General features: G+C 41.8%; 4 protein-coding genes across 11 annotated transcripts in view; all 4 read left to right on the top strand.

The window, feature by feature from the left end:
- LOC120746581 (F-actin-uncapping protein LRRC16A-like) overlaps nucleotides 1–3,186 on the top strand; it is a 31,021-nt gene extending 27,835 nt beyond the window's left edge. The window contains exons 37-38 of one of the 2 annotated variants that reach the window (XM_040052007.1): nucleotides 316–471; nucleotides 783–3,186. In XM_040052007.1, the coding sequence (XP_039907941.1) occupies nucleotides 316–471; nucleotides 783–895 (269 nt within the window). In that variant the 3' untranslated portion in view covers nucleotides 896–3,186. Of the gene's footprint in view, nucleotides 1–312; nucleotides 472–782 lie in introns of both variants that reach the window. The other variant, XM_040052006.1, reaches the window with a different exon arrangement.
- A 128-nt stretch (nucleotides 3,187–3,314) lies between these two features.
- LOC120746582 (secretagogin-like) lies at nucleotides 3,315–8,976 on the top strand. 2 transcript variants are annotated; one of them, XM_040052010.1, is made up of 11 exons: nucleotides 3,315–3,467; nucleotides 4,171–4,241; nucleotides 4,540–4,632; nucleotides 4,752–4,841; nucleotides 5,905–5,961; nucleotides 6,164–6,241; nucleotides 6,322–6,377; nucleotides 6,885–6,930; nucleotides 7,074–7,133; nucleotides 7,339–7,407; nucleotides 7,658–8,976. In XM_040052010.1, the coding sequence occupies exons 1-11, from the start codon at nucleotides 3,398–3,400 to the stop codon at nucleotides 7,781–7,783; spliced, it is 816 nt and encodes a 271-aa protein (XP_039907944.1). In that variant the 5' UTR covers nucleotides 3,315–3,397; the 3' UTR covers nucleotides 7,784–8,976. The 2 variants fall into 2 exon arrangements, with proteins under 2 accessions (XP_039907944.1, XP_039907943.1); XM_040052009.1 differs by having other exon boundaries at nucleotides 4,537–4,632.
- Nucleotides 8,977–10,444: 1,468 nt separating this feature from the next.
- Nucleotides 10,445–13,423, top strand: LOC120746587 (vacuolar protein sorting-associated protein 27-like). 3 transcript variants are annotated; one of them, XM_040052020.1, is made up of 6 exons: nucleotides 10,445–10,564; nucleotides 10,638–10,681; nucleotides 10,761–11,575; nucleotides 11,744–11,764; nucleotides 11,813–12,022; nucleotides 12,133–13,423. In XM_040052020.1, the coding sequence occupies exons 1-5, from the start codon at nucleotides 10,542–10,544 to the stop codon at nucleotides 12,014–12,016; spliced, it is 1,107 nt and encodes a 368-aa protein (XP_039907954.1). In that variant the 5' UTR covers nucleotides 10,445–10,541; the 3' UTR covers nucleotides 12,017–12,022; nucleotides 12,133–13,423. The 3 variants fall into 3 exon arrangements, with proteins under 3 accessions (XP_039907954.1, XP_039907955.1, XP_039907953.1); XM_040052021.1 differs by having other exon boundaries at nucleotides 10,761–11,521; nucleotides 11,744–12,022; XM_040052019.1 differs by having other exon boundaries at nucleotides 11,744–12,022.
- A 3,855-nt stretch (nucleotides 13,424–17,278) lies between these two features.
- Nucleotides 17,279–23,228, top strand: part of LOC120746583 (protein MTSS 1-like) — a 62,773-nt gene continuing 56,823 nt past the window's right edge. For 2 of the 4 annotated variants that reach the window (XM_040052011.1, XM_040052012.1), the window contains exon 1: nucleotides 17,280–17,693. In XM_040052011.1, coding sequence (XP_039907945.1) covers nucleotides 17,622–17,693 — 72 coding nt within the window. In that variant the 5' untranslated portion in view covers nucleotides 17,280–17,621. Of the gene's footprint in view, nucleotides 17,694–23,228 lie in introns of all 4 variants that reach the window. The other 2 variants (XM_040052015.1, XM_040052013.1) reach the window with 2 other exon arrangements.

Below are 23,228 nucleotides of genomic sequence, written 5' to 3'. Positions count from 1 at the left end.
AGACACTTTTTGCATCAAGCTGTAAACAAACTTTGGGGATGGAGCCGCACCTTCAAGTGGCCATTAGAGGAACTGCACTTTATTTATTTCCTTCTTAATTTTCATTAGTTTCTTTGATACCGTCTTCATCCTGTAGGATAGTACCTTTCTGACTTCCAACACTTACCTTTGCATTCAGACCGGTTCCTAATCAGTCATCGGTAGTTCATATCTGCTGTCCAAGTCCACGCTGGGAAATCAAATGAAGCCGCTGAGAGTTTTCAGCTTCAAATTCGTGTCGGTCTTTACGGACAGTGTGTCCTTCTCTTCCAGCAGGTGAGAGTTCCACAGACGGCGATGTGTTTGATGGATCCGTCGAAGGCGCAGCGTCTGGCGCGGGCAGCCAGCGGTCGTCATCTCTGAAGAGGGCAGTCAACCTTTCAGCTGCAAGCGAGGACAACCGAGAGCGCACCAAATCCCTCCCTGCCTACGGTACAACCAGTCACACTTACAATCACTGCATGTTGGTGCTCGATGGATCAGTCAGGAGGATGATCTGCTGTATTCTGTCTCTGCAAAGATGTTTTGAATGCGCAGAGCATCACGAGTAATCTGCAAAACGTCAGGCCACAGCAGCTCGCAGCGTCCTCCCTGCTGATTGGGTCTAGTACTGTATGAATAATAATCACATCCTCTTTTTAGAAAAACAAGCAAACCTCATAGTAAAGTATACAGACTGTATTCCACAGGCTTGAGGTGGTGTTAGAGTGCAACAGTATGATTATCTCTATCACTCTCTGCAGTGAGGCCTCCATCTCTGTCTGACGCACCTCCGAGTCCAGCTGATGAAGAGGCCGATCTCAAGTCTAACAGCAAATCAGAGGACGAGTCCAGTGATGACACGACATCAGTCTGACACCTGTAAGGTGTTTGCAGTCACCTAAATCCTGCTCGGCCACCTTTAAGGAGGCCGATCTCGTTCATACGGACAAAGACACGCATGTAAATATTTTTCTTTGTACGTGCAGTGGATGCTGCACTTTGTCATGCTGTTATCAGTGGGACTTTCCCGACCTTGGATTAGTCCCAGCTGTCAAAACAACGTGCACATCAAAACAACCCCACCACTGTTTCTGTCCAAAGCTCTAATAGGATCATAAAGAGCAGGAGGATGGGTTTTATCTGTGGCTGCTTAGATGAACATACTCAGCAATAAAAAGCTCACTTAGTCCAAAGCACTGAGGAAAATGAGTCTGACTTGTTGTTTTTGTGCGACTGTAAGAAGGTCAAAGTCTAAAAATCTTTCTTTATTATCTTTAAATCAGCAAATTCAAAGCAGCTGGAAAATTCTCAAACTCATTAGAAGAGCAACAAACTAGTCAAAAAATTCTGTTCTGAATTCTCTGTCGCTCCGTTCTGATAGCGAGATGAATCATAAATCAATCTGCACATTGTGACAGTGATGTTTCCTCAAAGACACGCGTGTTTGAGAGCGAGTCCACTCCATGGACTTGCAGCAGAAAAGGAACAAACTGAACTCCGGCCTGGAACATTAAAAGCAGTGACTGGAGGTTGGGGATGCTTTATATAAGCAACGTATTAGCTTGTGCCAAATGTAACAGATGTTGATTTATGTGTAAAAGTGCTAGACTCCAGCTCTAATGTCATAAAGCAGAATTAAATATAAGGTTAATGTCCACGACCAGCCAGCAGGCTGAGATGATTCCAGATGTTCCCAGGATAAAACACAGAGTAGGGAACGATTGTTAAACCAGAAACGATGCGGTGTATTTAATTAGAGCACCATCAGATTATCATTATTATTATTTATTTTTATTTTTTAATCAAGATCGAGATGTAAAATTTTAGCGACATAAACAGAGCGTCAGAGGAACAGTGAGACGATGCTGCGTTTATGTCGAGTGGACTGTAAATGCTGCTTTCGTCCACGTTCACTTCCGACTGCAAACCTCCAATTATAGCCTTCCAGTCACCGCGGAGGGAAATGATACAGACGCCTCATTTCATCCACAGCTTGGCCTTCAGCCCAGTTGAACAGTGGGCTTGAACCCAGAAAAAACAGCTGCTACGCTCATTTTACGTGATGTGAACACAGCAAAAAAACCTCAGCGGGTGGAGACAGAGAGCAGCTCGTGCTCCTTTTATTTATTTGCTCAAAGTCAGGCAAAAGTAAGCCAACAAGGAGGATGGTAATATTAAGATTTGAGATGCAAAATTTAAAGGAACAGTTCACCCCAAACTCACGTTTGCATGTTTTCCCCCACCCTGTATTTCTGGATTGTGTTGGCGTGTGTTCCCCGCTTTTTGTTATTTTGTTTTTCTTGATCATGAAGTGCACAGTAGTTCTTGAAGCACCTGAAAATACACCTGAAAACCTCTTTGCTGAAGTCACGCCCCTGTTTCTCATGAAGTCCACAAACTTTGCTGTGAGCTGTTTCATGTGGGAACTATTTTCTTTCTACCAAACTACAACCATCCAACAGTCTGCTCGGGCAAACGAGCACGTACCCATGTTGGGACCTGATTCCTGTTACGGGATGTAAACACTGACGAGTCCTCTTGAGCAGAGCTGTAATGTTGGCTGTCTGCGTGCTTCTCTGGGCTGGTAGAGCTATGGTAACCGTTCCCACGTGAAGCTGCTCTTTCCACGGCTCGTGGAGGGTTTTTTATAACGAGCCGGTCATGATGTCTGGAAAGACGCATCACTGCTGAGCTATTCAAAGGTACTGTTTGGCCCTTAGAGCACCCCGAGGTGAGTTCACATCTCTGCAGCTGATCTCTCGGAAAAAATAGCACATTTGATTTGGAGGTGAACTGTCCTGTAATATTTAATTGGTTCTATCTAAATGAAAATAAGCAGTGCGTGTATCCGAAACATCAAACTGCCTTTGGTAAATGTCACCATCTGTTACTCTTCTGCTATCACGAGTCCATAAAGGTTCAGTGTTTAAACAAACAAAGTGATTTCTGTACATCATGTACTGCTGCCCTCACCGATGTATCCTGTAAATATGAGCCGACACTGATTACAGACTAAGAGGGGTTTGTGTCATGTGATTTAAAATCCTTGGTGATGGGTTTCTTTTCTTTTTTATCTGTTTTTATAGATTTGCTGTAAATGTGACAGCGCACGGTCAGATATTTCTGTATTTGAATGTTTATACCAATAAATATTATTTTACTTGTGTCTCTCTCTCGCTCTCTTTACACGCATGTCTGTTGGGCACTCTCGCTCACCCCTCCCTTCATATATACAGACCACCAAGTCTTTATGCTCATTTGGCTGATTTCAGGCGACGCCTGAGCAGATTTTATTTCAGGGGGACAGACTGTCTTTGTCTCTCCGTGAGGACGTCGGGCACGTTTGTTTCCTGCCTGTAGACTGGTCTAAAGCACCATGGACAGCGCACTGGACAGACTGGACGCTGCAGGATTCTTACAGATCTGGCAACATTTTGACATAAATGGTAAGAAGGCGAGCTTTTTAATGGACCTTAACTTACTAATATATATAGATATATAGATATATGAACGTATTAAAAAGATATCTGGCATACAAACTGTATAAATTGATTTGAGTTTGCTACTGCTTCTAAATAGAAAGTGCAAAACTTGACGTGATATGAAACCAGTGAGTTGGGACGATCATGTTACAGCAGCTTAACAAACAGACCAATAATTAAATAAAATAATAGCTTAATAATGTACAGTAAGAAATGCAAAAGTCCTTAAGCAGAAAATAATGATGGAATTCAAATAAAAGTAAAACTAAACTACAATCAAATACAAAAATAAACTAATAAATTGTTGTGATTGTGATTTGTAGCTGATGGAAGTGAATGTGTGAGATGATGATGATACGTGTGAACAGTGCAGGGTTTAATCAAGCTGTTGAGACTTTCTTCAGTTCCAGCTTCAACTTTGTGACTTTAAGAGGAAACTCAGTTTTTATCTGAATTATAAAAATTTATTTTAAACAAACTACATCGTTTGGAAAGATTGTAACCGTCGCAGTAGATCCTGTTATGATTCCGCTCTCTGAAAACGGCTCGTGCAGAAGAACTGAACCAGTTTAGCTGGAAGAAAGAAGTGAAACTGTGTCAGTGTCACATAAGCAGTTCTACTCGAGAGTAAGTGACAGAAAAAAACATCATTTTGTTTCTGTCGTAGACGACGGCTACATCGAAGCCAGTGAGCTGGAGGCCTTCTTTAAACACACGTTGCACAAACTCGGGATGAAGGTAAGAGATCCACGTGTGAGAACGGTTAACGATGAGCGAATCGTTTCCTGTTGGCCAAACGAGGTTCTGAACTACAGTTTGTATTTTTTTTAACATTTCCACTGTAAAAGTCAGACTCGATTAAAACAACTATGGTAACTTTTTGATAGCATTTGGATTTTTCTGGGTCAGCTGTCACATTTGAAGGCCTCGAAAACTTCACTGTAACTCCCAGAGGTTAAAAAATAATAAGTAAACAGGACCCAGAAATGCCCAAAACTCATTAGATGCAGACTGACGTCCATGCTGTTTTCAGAAGGAGGCGATAACTGAGGACAAAATCAGAAGGCTGAAAGAGAAGTTCATGCCTGCGTGTGACATCGGGGCTGACGGACGTCTGCAGATCCAAGAGGTACGAGGTCAGCCTTCGATGTGTTCTGTCAGCAACCAACTCCTGTACAAAAAAAACATACATTACAAAAAAGGAGAAGAAATTAAACTCAACAACAGATTCTTCTGTCACCTTTTCAGCTGGCCACACTGATGCTGCCAGAGGAGGAGAACTTCCTGCTTCTGTTCCGCAGAGAGACGCCGCTGGACAACAGTGTGGAGTTTATGAGGGTGAGGGTCAAAGGTCAACAAATAATGGAGCGATGAGGAATGGAGGAGGAGGAGGATGGGTATTTAATGAGTAACAGTGTGGAAGAGCATTTCACAAATCAGAGATTAGTCAATATCAACAGTTTTGTTTCCTTTTGGTATTTATGTGCACATTTCTGAAACACCATGAGTCACAAAATGCTCAGAATTATAATTACATAGATAATGCATGCAAATAAAACAAAATACTAAATGAAAACTGTAAAGGCGTTAACCTTTTAATTTAATCGACAATCAATATTCCCTGTCTTATCAATCCTTACGAATGACACCGCTCTGCAGCCCCTAATCTCTTTGCAGGGCGAGAGTGTTCAGCTGTTGGCAGCTGATCACACCTGGTGAGGTGTGGATAAAGGCACACCTGAGGGAGGCTTATTATGTAATTTAAATTAAAACCTCTGCTTTGTGAAATTCTGGTATTAGTCTCCATATTTATGTTGCAGCTTTTGAGTCGTAACAGAGGAGAACCTGGATTTCTTTCTTTATTTTTAACCATGGTCACTTTGGTAAAAACACGTCGGGAAGCTCCACCTTCTCTGGTTTCCTCCTTGGACACTATTGCTTCAGTTACTTTAAACTTAGTTTCAGCAGGCTTCTCGCTGACACCATCCTCCTCCCGTTCTCTGCTTCACCTCCAGCTAACCATCTTTCCTTAAATAGGAAAATGAGGAAAATTCCTCACCAAGAGAGTTGGAAACCATCGATGGAAGGTTCTGGGCCCACCAGCATGATGTTTGCTCACCATCTGCCCTACTGTTCACATTTGGCTTCCTGTGACTTTGCAATCTTCCACAACATTTACGTGAAGTTTCACACACTAGTAGAGATCCACTGTGCATCCACTGAATGATCTAAAAAGTGCAACGTGCTGGAAGAGGCCCAAAGGTGAACAAGGAAAGGACCTTGAAGGGGAGACCTGTAGGTTAGACTGTTGTCGGTGTGGCTCAACCTTCGGCACAAAGACGAACTGTAATTTCATGTTAATGGTTTATTTTTAGGATTATTCCTTTTTTTCTTTTTGCAGATTTGGAGAAACTATGACACAGACAGCAGTGGCTACATCTCAGCTGTTGAACTCAAGGTGACTGTTCAAATCTGAGGAAATATCTTAAAAACAGACACAGCTTTCAGAGGTGGTGAAATGATTTCAGATCCCCAAAAATCATCGATTTGCTTATTGTGGGAACCCAGATTAGATCGTTATTGGGGCTTAATTAAAATGAAAAAGCACATTTGGTGGAGTTTCTCTGTGGCAGACGCGTCTTTCTTGTGTCTTTCTTCAGGGGTTTCTTCAAGACTTGTTCCTCCAACATGGGAAGACCATCACCCCCAAAAAATTGGAGGAGTACACTGACACCATGGTAACAGGGCAGTGAGGTTGGGATTTGGGGGGGCAACAAGTTTGGCTCATCTTCACTCTGACGTGTTTTTTTCCCTCTAGATGAAAATGTTTGACAAAAACAAAGATGGCAGACTGGATCTCAATGACCTGGCCAGGTACTGTTCGAATTGTTTCACTTTCTGGCACCTACGAGTGTTTTTACACCCTTTTTGCAGCAACGCCTGCAGTACTTTTTCATGGGGGTGACACAGGGGAGGGGGTGAGGATGGGAAATCGTGAGGGACATACTACATGACACACTACAGATGACAAAAACTATATAAGCAGCACTGAGGGGGCCAGCACATTTTGGGGGGGATGGCCCCTGCCCCCCCTTGGTGGCACCCCTGTCACTTTATTGGTCATTTTCTTTGTTTTGATCGATCAGCCTCTCTGTGTTCTTTTGTTTTTGTGACCTTGCTTGTCACCGTTTTGAGTCTCTTTATGATGTTTTTACATGTTTTTCTATTTTGTTTTCATTTTCTATTGTTCTGCTTTAAAATATTTTCTTTTTTTTGTCCTTGCATCCGATAGAATCACTCACAAAAGCCTTTGAGGGATTGAAAATATTTATTGGATTCCATCATATTTCTATTTGACAAAAATCTGTTTCTTTTCTCCAGAATTTTGGCCTTAAAAGAAAATTTCCTGCTGAAGTTTAAGATGGATGTAAGTGTGAAGATGCTGACTTGTAGTGTAAAGTGGATAAACTGCACCTAACAACAAAGCCACTGTGACTGAATCATATTTATCCTTTCATACTCAGTTTGGATGTTCATTTATTCATAATCAGTGCAACATTCTGCTCTCAGGCTTGCAGTCAGGAAGACAGAAAGAGGGACTTTGAGAAGATATTCGCTCACTATGATGTTGTAAGTGGAATTTTACCCACTTTAATAATCATCTCTTTCTCACTGGGCTTGAATTCTTTTGTTGTTTTGTTAATAGTACAACCAGAGAGCAGGACTGGTTCACGCAAAGCACATTTTTCATGTGAATAGAGAAAGAAAACCTTTGAAGTTCTGACACGCAGTTATTCTTGATGATAAAATAACATTATGCCACGTGTGTGTGTAGAGTAAGACGGGTGCACTGGAGGGCCCTGAGGTGGATGGATTTGTCAAAGATATGATGGAGCTGGTGAAGGTATAACTCTTACTCTTACGATCCCGACAGCAGTGTTTTTGTTTAGTGCTGTTTAAATGTTTCTGTTGTTGTATGATTTTTGATATCACTCACAAAAATGCAGTTATTCTGTAACATTAAAAAAACCCTTACAGAGAAGGGTTGGTACTTTCTTTAAATAAACCTTTCTTTGTTTTAATAACCTGTAGAGACTTTTATTTGAAGCATTTAAATCCACTAAGACTTTCACAGCTATAAATTCTTTCTGCAGCCCAGCATCAGTGGGACAGACCTGGATAAGTTCAGGAAAGCCCTGATGGGTCACTGTGACATCAATGGAGACGGAAAGATCCAAAAGAATGAGCTGGCTCTCTGCCTCGGCCTTAAGCTCAGCTAACTGACCCTGGAAACATTCAAAGAAGTGTATATCCTTCCTTCCTCTGCTGATCTCTTTTACTTGCCGTCTTCTTTGTATCCTGCTGATTGTCTTAACTCGTCCCTTTTCTTTCTTCACGTGTGGTTTCTCGTCTTATCCCAGTTTTTGCAGGCATGTTGATAAATGGTGTTGTATTCCTATTAACTGGGTCATATTTCCATAACTGTAAATATCTTTCTTTATTTTAAAATATTTTGCATTAAATGTGGATCTTGCCATAATGACATTACTCTACTGTAGATAAGTAAAACATATCTATCTGCTTTGAATTATTATAATGTTGCTTTTTCCAACGCATGCTGATTCTGCGTAATGTGACTAAGTCTCTGTTTGCATGACATTACTGTGAAAGTAGCAAAGATAGAAGAGATTTAATAAAAATGATTTACGTTTTGTCAGTAGTGTCTTTCTGAACATAAACCACAGGAATCACAGACGACCGGCAGGACTCCTGAAGTCTTTTTACTGAAAAACATCAATCTGGCAACAAGGACCACCTTAGATTATTAAATATCACATAACAGGAAACAGTCCTGTTTATTACTTTGAAAATATACCTTTCATATGCTGTCCCTCCAAACTGATGCTCTAGATTTAAGTTTATATTAAAGCCTTCTATCCTGAAACTAATCAGAGGATGTGCCTCTTACGCTGAGTTAGTATAAAGTCTTAGAGGCCTGTACTGTGAAACAATTTAAAAAACTTCTACATACCCAGGACATCTTTTCTCCTATTAAATTTGGCTTCATTTACCCTAACAAATCTCCAAATCTACCAGAACTTGTTCACATAAAATGAGCTCAGTGAACCATGATGCCGTGTTGTGTCTGCTATACCCCAGACAGGTTTAAGGTTTATTTATTTATAATAAATCCCTCTGCACCCATCAGAAACTGAATAAGAAAGAAGAACATGTGCAAGAAGGCTGTAGCTGTTGCAGTAACCAGTGTGTTAAGTGGATGCGTTGTACAGGGAGCCACAGGCAGGAAAGATTTCCTGTGTCGTTCAGTGGTGCTTTTTGGTGATCTCAGTCTCACTGAACGAGCTCGTGTGACTGACCAGCATGTCATGGAGTGGGTGGGAAGAATTATCCAACATTGTCTTTATCTTGGACAACATCCGCCTCTCTGACACCACCTTAGGAGAGTCCAGCTCCATCCCTACAACATTACTGGCCTTGCGGATCAGTTTTTTGAGTCCCCCAGCATGCAACAGCATAGAGGATCGCACTGACCACAACAGACTCGTAGAAAATCCTGAGCATTGTCCAGCAGATGTTGAAGGACCTCAGTCGCCTCAAAAAATAGCGTCGCCTCTTGCCCTTTCTGTAAAGTGCTGTGGTGTTTTTAGCCCAGTCCAGTTTACTGTCAATGTGAACTCCAAGGTATTTATAGTCCTCCACAATGTCAACACTGACCCCCTGGATTGAAACAGGGGTCAAGTGTTTCCTGGTCTTCCTGAAGTCCACGATCAGTTCCTTGGTCTTTGCCACGTTGAGCTGCAGATGATTCTGCTCACACCACGTGACAAAGGAGTCGACCACAGCCCTGTACTCTGTCTCATCATCCCTGCTGATGCATCCAACCATCGCAGAGTCATCAGAAAACTTCTGAAGATGGAGGTCTCTGTGCAGTGGCTGAAGTCTGTGGTGTAGAGGGTGAAGAGGAAGGGGGAGAGGACAGTCCCCTGTGTTGCTGATCACCTTGTCAGACACACACTGTGGGAGACGTACATATTGTGGTCTCCCTGTCAGGTAATCAACAATCCAGGACACCAGAGAAGCATCCACCTGCATCGCTGTTAACTTATCACCCAGGAAGGTCGGCCTGATGCAGTGGAAAAGTCAAAAAACATGACCCTCACATGCTCGCTGGCTGGTCCAGGATGAGCCTTTCCAGGGTCTTCATGATGTGGGAGGTCAGTGCGACAGGTCTGTAATCCTGGGGGCCAATGGGACGTGGCGTCTTTGGTGCAGGGATGAGGCATGATGTCTTCCACAGCACCGGGACCCTCAGACTCAGACTCAGCATGAAGACTTGATGGAAGACTCCACAAAGCTGGGGGGCAGAGGCCTTGAGGACGTGGGGACTCTGGTCCAGCAGACTTGCCTGAGTGGAGTCTCCTTTCAAATGTGAACCTGCAGAAAACTCCTTCCTATCTACATTTTATTGGTAAGACTAAACAAAAATATAATGCTAAAAACATTTCTACAACCATGTAGTGGGAAAAAGGGACAGCATGTGTTTTTGTTATGATAAAATATCATAAAGCCTCTAGAAACCAAAGTCTTGAATTTTCATCACTAGGTTTATTTTAGTATATTTCATAATTTAACACCCATTTTAAGATAATAGACCAATAAGGAATGGGGTACCTTGGTGTGAAGACATGTCAGTTTAAAGTCATTATGCACCACAAATTTGAATGTAAACTCTACTGGATTTAGGTGGCATCCAAAAACTCGTGGTTGGGTGCCTCAACAGTTAGAGACAGGGGCTAAAGTTCTGTCATCACTTTGGTCAGCTGATCCTGTAAGTAGTCTACAAACTACGCTGGCTAATTAGTTTAATTCCAAACAGCTGCTGAGGTGGATGGAAGGGCCTCTGCTAATCTCTCCCGCCTGATTCAAATTAGTGCTATATGATTGGTTCTCAACCTGTTGTTTGTTTGCAAGCAACAGTGCGTGCTCTGCAGGCTGCTGGGTTGTGTTCTGTGAAAGATGGCCTCTGGACCTTGTGTGAGGTAAACTTGTTTTGTTCCATTTTAGCAAATCTGTTGATATACTGACTTTGTTTAACACACATTGTATTTCCAGGGTGTTGTTGCTCTCACTGTTGGCCTTCAGCAAGCATGCTGAGGGTGAGTATTGATGTGTGCAAACTACATTATGCAATCACTAACCTGTTAGAGCACTGTCGATTTAATTTTCTCTTTGTAGCTCTTACTTACAGGAGTAGCTACTCCAGTGTCATTAAGCCTTATTTTGGGATGGCTGAGGATTTTCCACACAATCAGTATCTTGTCTCCAGACATAAGAGCTATGCACAACCCCGAAGCTCTCTGGGTGTTTATGGGCCTGAAAATGGGTCACCTGAGAGTTCTTACCCCACTGCTGCAGGTCTGCCTGGTGGTGCTGGTGCTTCCTCTGGTAGGCCATTAAATGGTTACCTTCAACAAGAAAGCATGTCTAGCTACAGATCTGGCTCATCACAACCCCACAAACCATCATATTACCAGGGTGATACTGATGGTGCCCTCCAGTCCAAGGATGCCATGTGGGGTTTGGCACCATCCCAGAAAAGAAACTGGATTGACGCAGGAATCGTCTCAAGTTATCCAATTGAGATGCGTTCTGTGCCCCAGCGGCCAAGTAATGAGCACCAGACCCAGCCACACGACAAGCAAGAACAGTTTAGCGATGAGTCCAGTATGTTTCAGTCTCGGCCCCAGCCTCGCCCGCTGCCCCAGCAGCCACGCTACGAAGCCAGCAAGCTCCAGGCCCAGCCTCGGCCTTTCCCCCAGCAGCCACGCTACGAGGCCAGCAAGCTCCAGGCCCAGCCTCTGCCTTTCCCCCAGCAGCCACGCTACGAGGCCAGCAAGCCCCATGCCCAGGCCCAGCCTTTCCCCCAGCAGCCACGCTACGAGGCCAGCAAGCTCCAGGCCCAGCCTCTGCCTTTCCCCCAGCAGCCACGCTACGAGGCCAGCAAGCTCCAGGCCCAGCCTCGGCCTTTCCCCCAGCAGCCACGCTACGAGGCCGCCCAGCCTCGGCCTTTCCCCCAGCAGCCACGCTACGAGGCCGCCCAGCCTCGGCCTTTCCCCCAGCAGCCACGCTACGAGGCCGCCCAGCCTCGGCCTTTCCCCCAGCAGCCACGCTACGAGGCCGCCCAGCCTCGGCCTTTCCCCCAGCAGCCACGCTACGAGGCCAGCAAGCTCCAGGCCCAGGTACAACCCGAGCGTGAACAGTTGGGCGACGAGTCCAGTAAGTTTCAGCCTCGGCCTTTCCCCCAGCAGCCACGCTATGAGGCCAGCAAGCCCCAGGGCAGTGAAGCCAACTCTCCAAGTGGAGGTGTGCTGCAAACCAGATCTGGCATGTGGGACTTGGCTGATCCAAGAAGTTTCAGACCCATTCCAGTTTCATTAAGAAATCTCTACAGGTGGCCACAGCAACAGGCACCCATCTACAACAGATATTAGCAATAGGTATTTCTGAATGGTTGTCTTTTATTTGTATTTGTTTTGTTTCTAAGAAGCTATAAAAACTCCCCTTTTTTTTTTTTTCTTCTTTTTTTTCCCCTCCTTTCTCTCCTCAGGTTCTGGCCTCACCTGCAGCTCGTTCTGGCATGGCATCAGATTTTCTTAAATTAATAAAGTGCACAGAGCTGCAGTCCCTGGCTATTGTTAAAATCTCCTGTGACCAGGCGTTTGTTCAGTTTTATGCATGCTCTCATGATAAACTGAGCTGCTCAGTAGATCTAGGTTTGTGCTGTTGCTACCATAATGTTGCAGTATACAGACTGATGCACAAAAGGCACTTTTATTTCCCCCCTGAAATAGTTAAACATAAAATTCCTCTCAGGCCTTAAGCCCCAAAGACTGTAATTATCTTACAGTTGTGTAGCAAAGCAAACCTGCTTAGCTTTAATGTTTCCCCAAGTGTTCAGGGTTCACAACCACAATTTTCACTTCAAGAACAAGGGGTGGAAACATGGCAGTTTAATGCCTTCTATCAATGGCAAAAATTACAGTCCACTCAGGACTACAACCAACCAGATGCTAAACAGAAAATGGTGGTAGTCTGCCAAGCAGGTGGTCACTATTAGGGATTAGCATAAACTAAGGCAGTTCAAAGCACAAGCAGCGATTATAGCTTTGAAAGGTGTGGGTGTCTTTTGTTTTTGGGGCCCAGTTGTGAACTTTTGATCATTCCTTCACCGTCAGTATCAGGTGTTGTCTTTTTGTGCCTTAAAAGTAAACTGTCTTAACAGGCTCAGATGTAAGTGTTTTTATTCTGTAGAGAATATTCACTATTGCTTTGTCTTTGGACAAAAAGTCTCGGGTATTAATATACATATCTCATAGATGTATCATCAAATGCTACTTTCTTGTCTTTTCACTTTTCTGCTGCTTCTTGCCCAAACGGCGTCCCACCCCTCCTCCTCTCTGATAGCTGTTATTAGCTTAGTCATCTCCAGTTTGGGGAGATAATGACAGTGCTGTTTTTTTGGACACTGACTTCCTGTGTGTGTGGTGTTTCTCCCTGTCATTAAGCAGCGAGTCTGTGTGGTCAAAATGACACAGCTTTGACTGCAGGAGACACTTCACCATCCGATCCCAGCTCCAATAAACTCACTGTTGGTTTTCCATTTTCAGCTTTCGTAGTGTCTGTTGCTTGTTTGGGGGTTTTACCATCCTTTCCTTTACTCATAGATAGATATCATTTATTGTAAAACTTTTTATAAATATTTTGTAGCACACCGTTTACAGTACAGTGTTGTGGGCTTTGCTTTACATTCAATCAAAATGCACTTTAGTCAAAAGTGCATTGCAGTTCAGCTGCAGTAACATATATTTGCTTTATGGATCTTTTACTCCCTCATTTATTTAAACAGTGCCAAATTGCAACAACAATCACTTCAAGGTGCTTTATATAGTAAGGTAGACCCTATAATAATACATACAGAGAAAAACCCAACAATTATGAGCCCCTATGAACAAGCACTTTGATGACAGTGGGAAGGAAAAACTCCCTTTTAACAGGAAGAAACCTCCAGTCAGAAACTGCATGAAAGGCTACAGTTTGCGAGGCAGCAGATGTAAAGCAACCAAGGCAGATGCAGCTGCTTAAATCAGTCAAACTCTATTGACCAAAGTGTTTCAAAGATGATTAAAAAGCTAATAAAAGAAATGACATGCTTCAATAACTGACATAATTAACAACACAAATCAAAGAAATTAATTACGAAGTTGAATGAGTAAAACATTTCAAAAAATTAATTGATAACAGTTAGAAAATAAAATAAGCTATAAAGAAAGATAAGATAACTTTAGATAAAATAGATTAAAAGGAGTACACCATGTACAAAGTCCTGATCAGTGAATAAAATAACATAATCCAATGCTAAAGACTAGAAAACAGCCATCCCTGTGGTTTAAAGAAAACAAAATAAACTGGAAATAAGTTTGAATATTAGTCCAAACAAAATTTCCATAATGATCGATTCTTTCGATAGCAGATATTTATTTTCTAGAATCAGTTCTCGTACTTAAGTAAAGATATTTTAGTAATTTGAGGTAAATTTGTAGTTTATCATTAACAAGAACAGTAACTATATTACTGGAATTGTCTAAATGACGGTAGGAACTACAACAGTCTGTTGCAGGGCAAACACAGAGAGAGAGACAACCACTCACACTCACATTCACCCCTATGAGCAGCTTAGAATCACCAACTAACCCGACCCCACTCACTGCACGTTTTTCGACCCACACCAACATACCAACTCCGCGCAGAAAGGCCCTGGCCTGGATGAAATTCTAACACTAATGTTCAAATACCATTGAGAGCACTGCACACTGTGAGGCAACAGTGCTGCTGCACCACCTGAATATCTAATCCAATAGTATTTTTTTAACATCTGTTATTTTTTACTATTTCTTACTTTTTTCTTGAAGTTTCTTGAAGTTTGCAGCAGAGTAGCTGTTTCCTCTGTTGGAAGAGGCGGCCATCTTGGAAAATGTTATGGCGTTAAAATGCCAGTGACTGACAGGATTTTTCAAATTAACGGCTCCAGAGAGACAAAGACACAAGATTGTAACAATTCTCTACTTCTCTAGTTGGTGTAGTGTGTTCTCTCATAGAGTCCTCAGAGGTCAAAGAATATAAAACAGCTCACAGTAAGATGTAAAGACCAAACATGACTAAACATGACCCGTTATGGGTGGGTGGAGGTGAATGCTCTGTTCTTTCTGCTTCAGTATCTCGTCTTGATAGTTCAAACTACAGAAAACAGAATGCTCTTACAATCATCTCTACCAAGAGGTGATTGTAATGTTTGTTATGTGGTTACATGGATAATGTAATCCACTGTGTGTTGTTGCTTTTTCTCATACTGTTTTCTGCCAAAGCTTCACTGACTACATTTGACCATTAGATGTCCTCCAACCTCCATGAACACCAGAAGTCAGACGTCAGGGTGACATTTACGGTGACACAGACAAAATAAATCACTGCACAAGACTTCAACTGACCAAACTTTCTTTGGTGTCCGGCTCATTTAAATTGTAGCAAACTTTAAAAATAAACTCATTTATGAACTTCACTTTGACAGTAATTTATACTTTTTTTTTATTATATTTTTATTGAAAAAAAAAAGGACTTGTTACAATAAAGTGCATTGATATTATTTAGTCGAGAAAAAAAAGACTTTCTTATTCCTTTTGTTTTACATTCAGGTAACAAAAAGTGATCTCGGTGCTTGACAGTGTTTACATAATCCAGCATGTTTAACTTATTTACATAAAGTACATTAGGTACAAATTATGAAGTTGAGGGTCGACCTGACATTGTACAGTACATGGGAGATACACCAATTCAGAGCTGGTCTTATATTTCAAAAACCACCTTAAACCAATCAAGTGTTGGTGGAGTTGGATTTGCCACTTTCTGGTTATTAATGTTTTGCTGGCTGCTAATAGCTCTTGTAAGAGCTTTGTGTCCCCTCCCCGGACCGAGCCAGCAACCAGGCCCAAGTACAAATTTACAAAATTAATATCAAATTTTATCTTAAAAACCTCACACAGAGTCTCATGAACTCCCAGCCAGTATTTTTTTAAGTTAGGGCAGTCCCAAAAGATATGGGAATGATGTGCCTCTTCTGATCCACGTCTTCTCCAGCATTCTGCTGTCCCATTTTTATATTTAGTTTGATGAGGGCTTTGGAAAAATCTAATAATGTTCTTCCAGCAGTGGTCTCTCCAATTAATGAACTTGTTGAGTACCAATGAAAATTACAAATCCTCTCCCAGTTCTCGTTTGTTCACCCATCCCTGATTCCAATTCCCATTTAATCTTAATATTTTGAGTAGTATCCTTCCTGGGCTGATGAAGCACATCATATAGTTTGCAGATTGCCTTTCTCAGAGAACCAACACATGCTCATTTAACTATCTTAAACATTTCTGACTCAACCGAGTTTGGGTTTGGGATATTGCAATGTTTGTTAAAATAATCCCGCGTTTGAAGGAACCTGAAGGAACCTACTTGTCTTAGGCCAGTTCTTGTTTGTAAAGATTGAAAACTCTGTAGTGTCCCTTTATGTGTGAAGGGATGGAGTGTTGTTAGTCCACTCTCTATCCAGGACTGAAATCTGGTAAATAAATGATTCTGTGTAATAAATTATGCTCATGCTTCAACATTAATATCTTTTATGGAAAATGTGGGTTCACTGTGAATTTTCATTATTGCATTTGCTTTAATCTCCTTTTTGGCTGCTCTCGTTACTGTGTACATACACATGCACTTATATTAATGCACATGTAAATGAATGTATGACGTGTATATATGAGTGTGTGGAACAATATGCAAACCAGGTTCACAGATGAAAACACTGAAACACACCTCACCTCACAGACTGAGCGTCAGACTGGTTCATGAGAAAAGAAAAGATGAAGATTCATCTTTGTGATTTTTGTTTCCTGTAGATCCACGAAACACTCACTAGGGGGCGGTATAATTTTAAATATCTGTCCTACTCAGGTTTCTATTTCTTTAAATCACGAGCTCGTAATGAAATGAAACTTTAATTGTTCAAGAACCCAGATCAGTAGGTTATTATTTTGTGTGGCTGCATTTAGAAGTTTTGCATGAATGACAACTTCACTTGCAGACTGACAATAACCCAAATAAATATTTTAATGACTAATTCTTTTAAATATCCTGTTTTTACTCGTCTAGTTCTAGCAAACAAAACACAATTTACCTTCTTTAGATTTAAATGCTGGAAAAAAACATTTGTTTTACTGATATTATTTTTCTTTTACATGTTTGAACAGAACAGATTTTCTGTAATGTTAAATACGAATACGGTCATTTTTCATATATTATTCCACTTAACAATAATTTAACTCTTTTGTGATCTGTAAAAAAAAAAAAGACTAAGTATCAATATGAAATAATTTAGACTGTTCTTTGTCACAGAGCCATGCCTTTCTGTGACATTTTATAGCACATTTTAAATAATAAAATATTAATATTGCAGGCCTCGGCGTGTCTTTTGTTTAGAATGGCTTTGGTTGTCATACTTGAGCAGTTATTTGGGTCCTTTGTGTTTCTGTGTCACTAGCTTTATATTGTGCAGTCATTTCCCAGCGCTATCACAAAGACAACACCCTCATCTTTCCATTAAGAAAAAACCTTCCTGTGCTGAAGGCGGGGCCACGGGAACGCGCGTCCACGACCTTCCAAGCGCGCTCCCGGGCCGTGTCTCCTTCAGCTGTGTCAGAGGAGCAGGTTGGTGTGTGATGTTGAGCTTCCCCGCTCTGGCGCGTCTCTGCTCCTCCGGCTGAAATGGGATTTGTGCGTTCCGAGTGGACACCGACCGGCTCCTGCGCTCCTGCTTCTGTCCGCCTTCTGGTCTCCTTCAGCCGGGGAAACCCTGCAGCGCAAGTGTGAGCGCTTACATCCGCACCGAACAGCGTCTCTCTCCCTCCCTGTGAAGCCCGTTTGTTTCCCGACGTTTCATTTATGGACTAAAGAAGCTCCGAGTGAGCGTGTTTGTAATTTCCGTTCACACAGCTGAAGATGGAGACGATGATGGAGAGGGAGTGCAGCGCGCTGGGGGGGCTTTTCCAGACTGTCATTGGAGACATGAAGGTAACGCGAAAAAGACGCGATTGTTCCACCTGATCCTGGTGGTTAACATCTGTGTTGCACACATCTGATGTTTAAGGCAGGGCGGCTGCTGCAGAGGCTTCTGATCTGCAGACCCTGTTGCACAAACCAAAGAAAACCGTTCCGCCTGTGCTGGAGATTTTAGCGACATCATTAATTTTCTAATTAGCCCGAAGTGGGAGGTGAGCGCAGTCTGCTGGTTCTTAATGTTCAGGATCTGATCGCCTGCAGCTTTCTCCAGCAAATGACTGTAGCATGTAAACCAAGCTTCATCCCGGCAACCAAACACAGCTGCAGGCTACTAATGCATCGGAGGGATGAATGGCACTGTTGCAGTGACACTGCAGGAGATAAACACACAATGAAGTGCAAAATGCTCGGTGTCCTCCCCGAGCTTCACAGAAAAAATCACACTCCCGGGGTTTTGATTGCCACAGGGGTGCGACTGCTAGGATGGGCTGGTTTAAAAACCAAACAAACAAAAAACATTTCAGATATATTTCAAAATCAATCTCGTCTGTAAGAGCTGCCAGAATTGTTGTGCCAGATGAAAATTTTCAGTCTCAGGCATGAAATAGTGACAGAGCTCGATTTGTTGGAAATTCAACAGCTTTGCTCAAACCTTTTAAAAATGGCTGCTTTCATTTGTTCCAGCTTTTAAAATGTGAACATTTGCTTGTCTTTGTTCTAATTGTTGCTTTTAACTGGGTATTTATGACTGAATTTTCCACCTTTCTGTGTCAAACACGTCATTGATTAATTGAGGAAATAAAGGGCAGCTTAATGACAGTGAACTGAGTCATTAGCTGCATTTCCCTGAGCAAGAACACAATCAGTTATGGAGACCCGATGGCTGTAACTGGGGTGTTCTGTTGTAACGTTCGTGGGGCTTTAGTGTTTGCATGTCCACCAAACTGACCCATATTTAATTTGAATGGCAGGTTGTAACTGGCAGACACCCATCAATTGCCATACACATGTAGCACATGCACTGTAGGAAAGACGCAAGCTACTCATGAGCAAATGGCAACGCAATCAGACAGCAACAAGCCGTAATGACCGACACCAATATGAGCTGCCATATGTTAGCCAGAGGACAGAAGTAAATTAATAGCAGCACTTTGTGTAATGATCAGTATATGCAGATGAGAAGTGGTTAATTGTAGATGAACTCTGGTGACAAACCAGTAAAATAGCAGCAGTATGTTACAGAGAACTGACTTCCCATCAGCCCCTCCATCCTGGGTCCTGCTGCGCCAGGCTGGCTGTGGTTCAGGGTTTATGAGTTTTATTGAGTCAGATTATCTCTTTGAGAAGAAGATCTGTTTTCCAAAATAGACCTGAAGACATGAAGCATTCATTTTCTGATAAACACACGGTGAGCGTGAGGGCACGGCACAGCTAAGACCAGATATTAACAGAATGAGTTTTATTAACAAAGCCAGTTATGAGTCCAGCTAATATCTTCAGTCTGTTTTCATTCTATAGTTTGATGCTTGTCTGAATTGGATGTTGAATATGGAGCTCCTGATGAGTCAAACTGTGTATTATTTTGTAAAAGTCAGCATCACTGTCTTTGGGTAAAGTAACAACAGGACAGTCAGAGGTAGAGCAAACAAACAAAGCCACAGATCTCAGTCTTTTCTACATTTAAAGGAACAGTTTATTTAAGAACTGAGGCATTTTTTTTGTAACCTTTGACAACACTCAGTAAATATTTGGCGACTTAGAAGACCTCCTGCTGTTATTTAGAAAGCCAAAGCTTAGGATTTCAGCTGCTTAACTGTTGGAGTCCTTCTTTTTTATATTTTTGGCTCAGATGTTTTCACTGTCTGGACTTCAGGATTCAATTCAATTCAGTTTTATTTATAAAGCGCCAAATCACCACAGCAGTCACCTCAAGCCGCTGACAGTATTAGGATACTGTTGATTAACAACACTCGTTGTGTATTCTTTCCTTGTTGTTGTGCCAAAACCTGTGCATATTATTCAGCATTAGTGGGGCCTTCACTGATGTGCAAGTTACAAGGAATTACCTCCAGTTTGTTCATGTAAGTAGGCAGTCTTCTTCTGGAGTCCCGCAGGGTTCTGTGCTAGGACCACGCTTCCTTTAGTTGCATTGTTATGCAGATGATACCCGACTCTATCTATCCATGAAGCCAGATCAATTAGTTGAACTGCTGGAATGTTTTAAGGACCTGACTTCTAATTTCTCGTTTCTAAATTGAGATAAACCTGAGTTTATTGTACTCATGATCTGATATTAATTGAGTGCTATAAAAATAAAACAGAAATAAATGACCTTTGTCACAGGTCATAATGCAGTGCTGCGGTGAAGATCAGAGATTTCTGCAGATTCTCTGATATAACTCACAAATTCTTTACTTTACGTTACATTAAAACATGTTAACGATCGACTCTTAGCTTCTTAGGGAGGCTCCTTAGAAAGTAAATAAATAAAAAGAATTAATTGTGAGATATTTCACCAGATTTTTCAAATCTCATATTAAATTAAAAATGAGTCCATTCCATAGTTTTTATATTTGTAATGTTTTCAGTTTAATATGGCTTTTAAATGGTTTGTAACAAGTTGAAGTTTCTGTTTGTTAACATTTACAAGGTTTTCTGGTACAACACGTACGTCTTACCTTCCCCTGCTGTAACAGTGAGGTCCTGCCCCCTTCGTAAATTAGTCTCTGGTTCACAAAGCTCTTTAATGCGGGGTTCACACTACACAATGCTGTTGTTTAAGAAGATGTCAGATCAGGTAATTAGAGTGGGAGACAAATGACAGACTATGAGTTGGTCCCCTGACAAGTCGTAGCTTGCACTTTTTTCACAACCTGAGTGATATCACCAGAAAGTGGTGCCGGCGAAGCACCACAAAGATGGTGGCAAACGTGCTGTGTTGGCATGGAAAAGCGCTTTGGGTGCCCGTAGTGTGGATATGTTTTAAAAGTCTGAAGCCAAATGTATTCTTAGGTCATGGTGAACAGTCCAAGGTGCAGCACTGATTGTTGTCAGCCATATGCTAGATTAGATAAAACGGTCATCAGTCGTTTACAGACCCGACTCCTGACATCTTCAGGCTGTTTTCCTGCTGATATCATGTAGCTGGGCCCTGACCCAAGCCAATGAATCAATGCAATTGGTTGATTTATTTATTTTTTTCAATCAAGATTTGTAATGCACTGTTTTCCAGCAAAGGTTCTGACATCATGAGCACCTAATAATACACACGAAAGTTAAAGCTACTTTATTCTCATTTTTATCTTAATTGCTGAATTATCGTCATCATCCACCGCCGTTTGGATCAGACACGTGAGTCACAGACGGTCAAAGGTTTCCTTTTGTTAGTGTAAATGTGTGTGGGTGGAAATGGCTTCCACTCTGTCAGTGGGGAGACTCCAGTCTCCTGTGTTTCATTGTCTTTTACATGCAGACGTTTTGTCTGCGTGTTTGTGTTTGTGGTGTGCCCGGCCTGATGAAAGCCTCCCGACTTTGTATCGCTTTTAACGTGACGCTGGATTCCTGTCACCTGGTCCTCAAACATTTGGAAGCTTTGAAGGTTTCATGTTGTAAGTTCTTCCTCTTGATACACACCATGAAAGAATGACTGTTTAGGGCCTGCTGGGAAAAGCACATGTCGAGAACTTTTAGTGTGGTTTTACTTTTTCAGTTGTTCATGGCACTGTTTGGCTTTAGGTGTCATGTAACTGCGCTCATGAGATTGACCTCCTACCCTCATTTTATTAAGATGAGGGCATAAAACAAGCATTGTGGCCTCTTTTCACTTCACTCATATCCTCCCTTCAAAATATTTCACGCTCAGTTTGTTATGATGTGCTTAGCATGTTGTGTACATGCAAAAGGTTTCCTGCATCGTGCTGTATGAATGTGAGGGTGTTTGGCAGCGTGCAGTCAATCATCTCCACATCACTGTGCTGTTTAAATGGAAGCAGACACATTACTGTTGATCCGTTTAAGTGGAACCGATCTGGATGTTTTTCCCTGGAGGAGAAACGGGTTCATCCTCTTATACTGTGAGCTGCTTGACTCTGAGCTGCGTGTGCCTTTAAACTTTCATTGTGCGTTCGCATTATGAACGGACAGTGAACCGTGGGTTTAGATCGTTTCTTTGACGTGCTTCATGCAGCATCTTTATGGTGTTAAAGATGGATTAAGCCTGATTTGTCTGATTTTTCTCTGGGTACTCCAGCTTCCTCCCACAGTCCAAGTACATGCAGTTAGTGGGGTTGGGTTAATTGATGCTTCTAAGTTGTCCATAGGTGTAAATGTTAATGTGAATGGTTGTCTGTCTTTATGTGTTAGCCCTGTTATAGATTGGCGAGCTGTCCAGCGTGGGACATTTACCCCGCCACCCTGAATTGGATGGATTGTATAACAGAGACAAAGATGTGTGTTAGCATCTAGCAGACATAAATGTCCCAAACTTCTGTTTGAATGCTTTGTTGTTGTACTTCTGTAGTGTGTGAATCAAGCGTTGTGGGATGTGCACTGTGCCTTTTGGAGGTTGTTGACGTAGCTCCTTTGTAGATACTAAACTGCTCTTACTCTCAGACATGCCCAGGATTGTCTCATTGTATAGCATTGATCTTACCTTATGATATTTTTATATCATGTAAAAAATCTTACTAGTATTTTCATGCATATTGTGATACATCACAGACCTAATGACACCAAACCAACACAAAAGACAAACAATGTAACTAGCTAGCAGTAGTGTTTCCATCAGCTGTGGTAACATAACTTCTGCTGGTTGGAAATAAGCTTGTAATCCTTTTCCTACATTTTGCTTCCAATGAGGCAGCTATTGAGGGTAAGCGTGAACGCATGAACGTGCTTATATGTTCAAAGCAGCGAGTATTGAGGAAGTATGTGATTTAAAATGCAGCAGGTTCTTTGTCTGTCTAATGAATATGCTCCATTATTTGCTTTGTATACACTCGCTGAGCCCATCTGTGGTTGTTTGCTGGAAATGATGGGTTGTTTTTAATATGTGGGTCGAGGAGAGACTCAGTCATGCAGCCTGAATGAAAAGTAAAGGAAGTCAGAAAGTACGCGGAGCTCCAGAGTAATGTGACCATTTTCCACTTTTTAATGCCAAACAATTTATTTACATTGGATGTCAGATGAATATCATCCTTTCTAAACAAAACTGATCAACTCTATGTTCACATAAACCAAAGCAATACTAATAAAATGAAGATGGTTAAATCTTGTTTTGTCTGAAGAATCTTAAATACGAGCACAGTTGTATAAAACACAAGTAACCAAAGTGGTTTTTACTGATTAAGCTACTAGATCGAAGTATTTCACGTTAAAACTCCTGTTAGGTTAGCTGATGGTTTTAAATCCCTGACAGCAGTGAGCTTCCCAAACAGGATAATGCAGATCCAAGCCCACAGGAGCAGCTCATAGGGCAGAAGAAGACTTTGACCGAGCCTCCAGGAGTTTCCTCCTGCGTGTCTTTTTAATAAATGGATGTGAGTCAAT

The sequence above is a fragment of the Simochromis diagramma genome, unplaced genomic scaffold (genome assembly GCF_900408965.1).
Source record: "Simochromis diagramma unplaced genomic scaffold, fSimDia1.1 OVJJ01000171.1, whole genome shotgun sequence".
In the NCBI taxonomy this organism is placed as follows: domain Eukaryota; kingdom Metazoa; phylum Chordata; class Actinopteri; order Cichliformes; family Cichlidae; genus Simochromis; species Simochromis diagramma.
Note: the sequence above shows the minus strand (reverse complement) of the source record. Positions and strands in the feature narration are given on the sequence as shown.